The 8,269-nt window shown below is 47.6% G+C and overlaps 1 protein-coding gene across 1 annotated transcript in view; it reads right to left on the bottom strand.

The window, feature by feature from the left end:
• Positions 1-7,481, bottom strand: part of LOC135100499 (uncharacterized) — an 8,100-nt gene extending 619 nt beyond the window's left edge. The window contains exons 1-2 of the mRNA XM_064003468.1: positions 6,954-7,481; positions 1-715 (exon numbers count right to left, since the gene is read on the bottom strand). The exon at positions 1-715 is cut by the window's left edge and continues 619 nt beyond it. Of these exons, the coding sequence (XP_063859538.1) occupies positions 1-633 (633 nt within the window). The 5' untranslated portion in view covers positions 634-715; positions 6,954-7,481. The remainder of the gene's footprint in view (positions 716-6,953) is intronic.
• Positions 7,482-8,269: the final 788 nt, after the last annotated feature.

Raw genomic sequence — 8,269 nt, 5'->3', positions numbered from 1 at the left:
TTCTAGCAAAAGATCCTGAGCAGCATTGAGAGTCCTTGGCGGCAAACCAAGGTCGGTGGCGCTGGTGCTGCTGATCGTGTCTGTGGTTCGAGGACTTGTGGTTAAGTGTTCCTGGAGAGTCCTCAGAACACAGGTCGAGCTGTTGGGTTCCGGCAGAGGTGGGGGGACAGGTTGGGGGAGTCTTGAAGCACCATTGGTCACCGGGGGAGCAGGGGAGCCGCTGCCTTCCGGGCCGTGTGTCCAGGGTCGATCACGTACCCTCGTCCCTGAAGACGTATGCAGATGAAGAGCAGGTGGAAGGCCGACGGGCTTCCTGTGGACTCCTTGCTCAAAGGAAGCCTTAATGCAGCCCCCAAGAGACTGCAGGGTCTGTCCGAACTGCAGAAGTAACGATCCCCGCACCGGGAGGGCGTCGAGAGTCATGCGAGGCGGTAGGGAACCATGGCACACTGGGGAGTCCTTGCCATTACGGTCCTTCACAGTTTCAACACAGGTCGGGCCACGCCGCGCCCCTCCTGACGACGGCACTAACGATGCGGCCACTTGACGGTTTAGTGTCCGAGGCGCGGCGTGAGGGGCGTGCGTGGGTCCCGGCGAGTGGTGCGGCGTTGGCGGCGGCACGAAGACGCCCATGGCACGTTCAGGGGCACCGGAACGGGCTTCTCAGGACCATTGCCTCAACGCTCACTCTTTACCTACGTCATTATGTGGTCACCTGTGTGTGTGTGTGTGTGTGTGTGTGTGTGTGTGTGTGTGTGTGTGTGTGTGTGTGTGTGTGTGTGTGTGTGTGTGTGTGTGTGTGTGTGTGTGTGTTTGTTTGTTTGTTTGTTTGTTAGTGACAATGTGATAAATAATACAGTACTGTTTTAGTAATAATGATGATAATAATAATAATAATAATAATAATAATAATAATAATAATAATAATAATAATAATAATAATGGAACACTAACACGTGGACCGTACCCGCCGAAAGTCACCGGTGTGGGCGCAACGTTACAAGTATTCATGATCTTCGTAAAGAACATTTTCTGTACCGCGTTCGCCATATTTTCCTCTGCCCGGCGCTTCGGAATATTTCGCGCGAATATTATCGAAGTATTTGCGAGGTGAAATATTAAAAGCCAATACTCCTTAATGCGGGTTAGAATGGCCGTCCCTCCCCAGTGCCTCGTGGAAAACAAATAATTTACAGCCAAAATGGGACGCGTGCAGGACTGTCTGATCATGCACCATCTGGCTTGTACTGTAGCCTGCACCTGACTGCACACCTGCCGTCCTACCTGCCACCCTTCTTGCTTACCTGTCAATCTGTTTATCTGTATGTCTTGTCTAGCTTTATATGAATTTAATCACTGAATTACCTACCTCTTTATCTCTTTGTTTACCTGCTTAACTACTAAATTGCCCACTTATTTGCTTATCTGTCTCTTCAACTGAATAACTGTTCCAATGTCTACCTGTTTGTCTGTCTTGTCTGATTACCTGACTCACTAACTAATTACGTAACTGACCACCTGCTTGTTTGCCTGGTAGTCTGTCTGTCTTCCTGTTCTACTTACTTGCCTGACTACTTAATATATCCACGTCAGACAGCCTCCCTTACTGCGTGATTTATTAGTTTTCATACATAATTAGTGCATCTGTCAACCCATCTTCCTGCTTTTCCACCCTGCCAACAGCTTGCCCCCCTCCCCTGCCATACCCAAATCTCTCTCCACCCATCAGCCTTAACGCAGCATCCGTCTACATGCCTCGGTAAATGCTAGTCCAACCTTCACCTGGTCTTCTTATCTAATTATTTACCCGCCTCCCTAATTACATGGCAGCGTACCGGTCCATCAGCACGGTACTCATCTCCCTCTGTATACTTGTACTACTCTCCCTCTCCCTCCCTCTCTCTCCGGTCCCGAGTCTATCCGAGCATCTACCTGTTTATCCAATTTACCAGCCCGCCTCTCGTGTAGCTCTCCAGGTAGTGAATAAGTTTAGCATCCCTTGTCTTCCTTACTTCATTCCTCCCATCCAGTATCTACCACGCACGTACATACATACACTACCTGCCTTGCTACCTGCGCCAAATACTCTCCGGTGGGCTTAAATCAACTTCCTAACCATATTGTTAAGTAAGCACCTATTTCTACGCCATAATAATTACTACGTGGGTTAATACCGGGGATGCTCGCCGTCCACCACCACCACCACCACCACCACACCGCCGCCGCCGCCTCGTCCCTCATAAGCCATTAGCATAAAACCTGAAGCGGGTTAGTCTCCCTACCTAACAAACTCGCTTAATTATATATACTTAAGTCTTTCCTGGACGAAAACGGGGGAAGACTGCAAGAGAGAGAGAGAGAGAGAGAGAGAGAGAGAGAGAGAGAGAGAGAGAGAGAGAGAGAGAGTGTGTGTGTGTGTGTGTGTGTGTGTGGCTGGCCGTCAGTCTCTCTCTCTGGACTTCTCCCAAAGGCACCAACTGTTTGTTTACCAGACGCTGGCCAGACCCCGGGTGTTTGAAGGTTTGTGCTCGTGTGTTTACCTTTTTCATCCCTGCGTGTGTGTGTGTGTGTGTGTGTGTGTTTGTGTGTGTGGATGCTTTCGTATACAGGCATGCAATTCTTTGTGCTTTCGTTGTTGTTTATCTTTGTATGTATTTGTGATGTTGTTTTATGTCTATTGTGTTATAAGGTTGTTTGAAGTAAATATTGATCTTTTTTACATAAGTATCTATTTATTTGTACATTTTTATACAAAATGTGTAGGTGTCTGCATTATCTCTCTCTCCCCCCCTCTCTCTCTCTCTCTCTCTCTCTCTCTCTCTCTCTCTCTCTCTCTCTCTCTCTCTCTCTCTCTCTCTCTCTCTCTCTCACATTTTCGCTTTCCTTCATCTCACACATTTCTCGCAGATGCACTCCCTCTCCTCATTCTCCCCCTCCTCTTCCTCATTCTCATTCTGCTGGTCTTCCTTTTTCAACTCCTTCTTCCTCCCTCGAGTCTTTTTATTTTATACATTTCCTTCCTTCCTTCCTTCCTTCCTTCAGCACGACTCATAATATCAAATCATTTTATTGCATCTCTTACCCATTTCTTCTTAACTCCTCTCCTCCACTCTCCTCGACTCCCCTCCACTCTATATCTCCCCCTTCCTTCTGCAACCTACGTTTCTTGCATCATCATCGACTTTCATACCTTCCTCTCGGGACCTCACTCGCTCGACACCGAAGCTTCGAAACACCTCATTCTCCTCGACACCTGCTCCAGAACTCACTTTTTCCCCCTAAAGAGAGAGAGAGAGAGAGAGGTACCAGGTGTTAGGTGTTCAGTGTGTATAGGCCTTGTTTTGTGTAGTCTGGGATTTGTGGCTCTGGCTATGGTGGTGTTGGTGGTGGTGGTAGTGGTTGAGGGGTTAGTGGACGTATTTCTAGTAGTAGTAGTAGTAGTAGTAGTAGTAGTAGTAGTAGTAGTAGTAGTAGTAGTAATAGTAGTAATAGTAGGTGTAATAGTAGTAGTAGTAGTGATAGAGGCATCTACATTTCACTTTTCTGCCATCTTTCCCAAAACGAAGAGAAGAGAAAATGAGAGAAGCAGTAAATAGGGAGGAAGGGACTGGAAAATTAAGAGGAAGAGGTGGAGGAGGAGAAGTGGGACTGGAAGGAGGTAGGAAGAGTTGTGGGTTGGAGGGAGGGAAGGAGGAAGAAGTGGATAGCGGTAGGAAGCTGGAGTCTTAATGCCACAGTGTTGGTTAAGACGGCCGTGTTTGCTTCCCAGGACTGGAGGAGGAGGAGGAGGAGGGGAAGGAGGGGGAGGAGGAGGAAGAGGAAGAGGAGACAAGAAAAGGAGAAAGAAAGAAAGAAAAATAAAAGCATCATATACAACAATGATACTGGAAAAAGAATCGACGAAAATTGCGTGTATGAGAGAGAGAGAGAGAGAGAGAGAGAGAGAGAGAGAGAGAGAGAGAGAGAGAGAGAGAGAGAGAGAGAGAAAGAAAGAGCGAGTGACAAAGACAGACAGACATGAAGAAAGAGAAGACAAACAAAACCAGACTGTTGCATCAACAAACAGATGGACAGACACAAACAAACAGACAGACACAGACGAAAGGACCACCCGAAAACCTCCTCGCTAAACCAGATGGGAAGAGAGAGAGAGAGAGAGAGAGAGAGAGAGAGAGAGAGAGAGAGAGAGAGAGAGAGAGAGAGAAGGGAGAAAAGAGACTATGAACCGATAAAAATTTTTACCCTCGGACATTAAGCCACGTCATCATATTCCTCCCTCCCTCTGGTCCTTCCTCCCTTCCCCTCCTTCTGCCTCATATTCAAGTTTTCCTCCCTCCTCTCTCTTCTCTTTCTCCCTTCCCTTCCCTTCCCTGTGCCTCCGTTGGTCGCTGGCGGGGCGGCGCAAGTTACTACACGATATATATATATTTCTCGGGTACCAAGTGGCTTCCAAACCTAAAATATGCGACACCTTACATTAATCTGCACACCCTATTCCTGTCACTTCCCTCCTACTTGCCTTCTTCCCTCCTTCCTTGCAGCCCTTCTTCCTTCTCTTCCCTTTCTTCCATCTCCCCATAATCGGTTAACTGCAGCGAAAGAGAAGCAGGAGGAGCAGGAAGAGGAGGAACTGAAGGAAGAAGGGGAGGTAACGAAGGTAAATGAGGGAGAAGGCAAGGCGCAGTGGTGAGGAGGAAAAACACAGAGTGAGTGTCGGTGGAAGTTAAGGTGTAATAAAGAGATGCAGTAGTGGTGGCGGTGGTGGTGGAAACTTTGGTGTGTGTGTGTGTGTGTGTGTGTGTGTGTGTGTGTGTGTGTGTGTGTGTGTGTGTGTGTGTGTGTGTGTGTGTGTCTTTCTCCAGACAAACAAAAAAACATACGCAATATACCCACAGTATCCCCACAAGGATACTAAAACACACACACACACACACACACACACACACACACACACACACACACACACACACACACACACACACACACACACACACACACACACACACGCACACGACTTCCATTTCTCTCTCTTTCTCTTTTTTATCACCACTACCACCTCTGTCCCTTCGTCTCTGCCGTCCTCTTTCTACCTGAGACTTAGAAGCGCTTTCTCTCTCTCTCTCTCTCTCTCTCTCTCTCTCTCTCTCTCTCTCTCTCTCTCTCTCTCTCTCTCTCTCTCTCTCTCTCTCTAAAGCCTGTGAGAAAATGTGAGGGGTAAGAGAGAGAAACCCTGAGGAAGGATGAGGTCGAGGAGAAGAGGGAAAGACAAAGACTGCCACGGAGGAGGAAGAGGAGGAGGAATGAAAAGTGTTTCTTTGTGTGTGTGTGTGTGTGTGTGTGTGTGTGTGTGTGTGTGTGTGTGTGTGTGTGTGTGTGTGTGTGTGTGTGTGTTTTACTTTGGTGTCTTTTCTCTCTCTCTCTCTCTCTCTCTCTCTCTCTCTCTCTCTCTCTCTCTCTCTCTCTCTCTCTCTCTCTCTCTCTCTCTCGTACAAAATGTGTAGTGACAAAGAAAAATAAAGGAGACAGGACACGAACCAAAAACACAAATTAAAAAGGGAAGAAGAGGAGAGACAGATCGACAAACAGACAGACAGACGCACGTAGAAAGGCTGGAGGTAATTTCGGTTTCTGTTGTTTCAAATGCATTATTTATTTTATTTTCTCACTCGTCCGCTTTCAGGGCTGTCGGAAGGAATTTTTGTTGATCGGATAGACACAGGCAGGGAGACAGACAGACTAAAAGGAAAAATGTAATTGGATGGACACTATGAACGCAGCTACAATTCATTCTTTTTGGGTAAGGGAACGAGACATCAAGTTGGAACTGACACAAGAGTAAGGTGGACAGACACAGTAACTTTAGTGGATATCCTGTAGTTTAGTTAATCTAAGCTGAATGCGTTGGCAATATCTTATTTTAGAAACTTGGTAGTACTTTGAAGCTGCCACAGAGGAGCAGAAGAGACACAGACAGACAGACAGACATATAGACATTAAAGGAGGTACTGTAGTATATTAATAAAATCCTTATCTACGCTTGTCATTCTTTCCCCTTCATTTCGTTGTTCCCTGGTTTTATCTCCGTCTACTACTTGTCTCTGCCAGCCTTGCGCTCACCATCCACCTCCACCAAACACCATTAATCACCACGTCGCCTTCCTCCCGCGTCAGGTACACAGGCAAGGTGTCCTCGCCCAGCAGTGCAGTGCTCCCAGCCTTGTTACTGCCATCAACCTTTTCACCAACAACAAATTCCATTCAAGTTATGGGCACATTTGTAAAAGCTACTCGTTCCATCTGACGTAAACAAGTAAAAAAACAACTCTAAATATTCGGTGACCTTTTTTATATATATACATAGTTCAAAACAAATACGCGAGTTTTCCTCCATATGTCAGGGTTCATATCATGGGGTGGAGCACGCGGTTCCCCGGGGGCTGGCACGCTCAATGCTCCGGGCAGGGAAAGGAAATTGAACACTGATTCCGCGAGGGCTGACAGGCGAGTGTGTCCCAGAGGTACCACCAGCCGTACTAGGTGTCAGTGGCCGCAGGAGTGTGTGGTACGGGCACTCACCACCCTCACTTACGCTTCAGCCTCCACTCGTCCTCCAGCCTCAAGTGCGAGAGTCATTTGCGTCGCTGTGAGGCGAAACTTTTATTTTCTACACCGCTTTCCTCCTGAGAACTTGTGAACTTCTCTGCGTGCTCTCGAGAAAACTTTGTACAAAATCACGGCTGCGTCCCTCAAGGTATTATTAATTTCGAGCGTCAACATTTATTAGGTACGCCACCGTTTTTTGTTGTTCAGTGGTTCACTTGTGGTGTCTTGAGTTACGTTATCATTCTTTTGGATCCAAGAGAACCTCACCAACCGGGCGCCAGTGTGCCAGTTGACGCGGGCGTGCTAAGGATCACAGTTACAACGAGTCGCGGTCAGGACGCCTCACTCACTCGCCACACTGATGGGTCACAGCTGCCGCGCTCACTCCCTCCCCTCACTCAGTAGTCAAGAGCCACACTGAGCCTCCAGGCGGCCTCCGTTCGTCCCCTCACCCCGCCAGCACGTGGTGGGAGAACGTGTCGTACCTAGAGGGGACCTGTTCACTAACTCGTGATCGAAACCACTTTTCAGTCGAAATCCTTCGGAGAGACAATTGATCCTTCAAAGCTCTTGAACTTTTATTCCACCACTAACCTTTCTGTTAACAAGGAAAGCAAAGAACACAGCAAGTCCAACCGCTGGTAAATGCCGAGAGATGTTTGCGTAGGATTTACATTATTTCCAGGTTGTGTTGTGCGTCAGGCAGCTGGGCAGCAGGACGGGACGCACGCGCCTTCCTCCAGTCTCGCGCTGAGGACGACGACTCGCTCAGACCCACTCGCTCGCCGCTCGTTCAGGTGGCCCTGCTCGTAAACGGCCTCGCTGCTGTCTACCTACGAGATAACTTAATAGTATTGGAAGGGGGATAAAGATTTTTTGTGCGTATGAGGGAAAAAGGAAAATGCAGGGACTGTCTTTTGGTGAAATATATTTACAGCCAAGCAACAAGGAAGCCATAACGTCCACACCCTGACGGGGAAATTCGCAGCTTTTCCTAGTTGAGGAAGGAACTTCATCGCTAAACTCCACCACGAAAAAATATATGTATGAATAAACATGGTAAAAATTTATGCGCAAGTAAAATAAGTCAGAACTGCCTTTTTTAAAAGTTTATGAAGGCGACACCTCGTTCAAGATCGCAGGGAGAGAAGAGGGAGAAGACTATTGAATGGGTTATCTCCGCCGCCCCTCGGAAGCGTTATCTTTATCATCGTTATCGCGGTGAGGGACGGTATCTTCCATCTCTCTCCCGGCCTTTCTTCCTTCTTTCCTTCCTTCGTTCTTTCCTTCCTTCCTTTCTACCTTCTTTTTTTTCTTCTATTTCCTTCTTTTACCTTGCCAATAGAACGGAGCTCTCTTTCTCCACCCTTCCTCTCCTCCTCTCCTTTACTCCTGTATCCTCCTCCTCCTCCCTATCCTCCACCACCACCACCACCACCAGCGCTGCATTTAAATAAGATATGAACGCCAACACTCCTGTCTCTTTACTGGGACGCGAAGTGCTTGTGTCGTGGGTCGGAGCACCTCGTGTCACACTCTGTATCGGCTCCCAGAAACACACGCCCCTCGGCCCTCAACTCTTTTTTTTTTTTTGTATTATTTTCTTTCCTCTTTTATCGGGCCTGAAGTCCTTGCAGTACGTGTCCGGCTTTAAGAGTATTTAAAT

This window comes from Scylla paramamosain, chromosome 5, assembly GCF_035594125.1.
Source record: "Scylla paramamosain isolate STU-SP2022 chromosome 5, ASM3559412v1, whole genome shotgun sequence".
NCBI classification, from domain to species: domain Eukaryota; kingdom Metazoa; phylum Arthropoda; class Malacostraca; order Decapoda; family Portunidae; genus Scylla; species Scylla paramamosain.
This window is presented reverse-complemented; position numbering and strand designations above follow the sequence as displayed.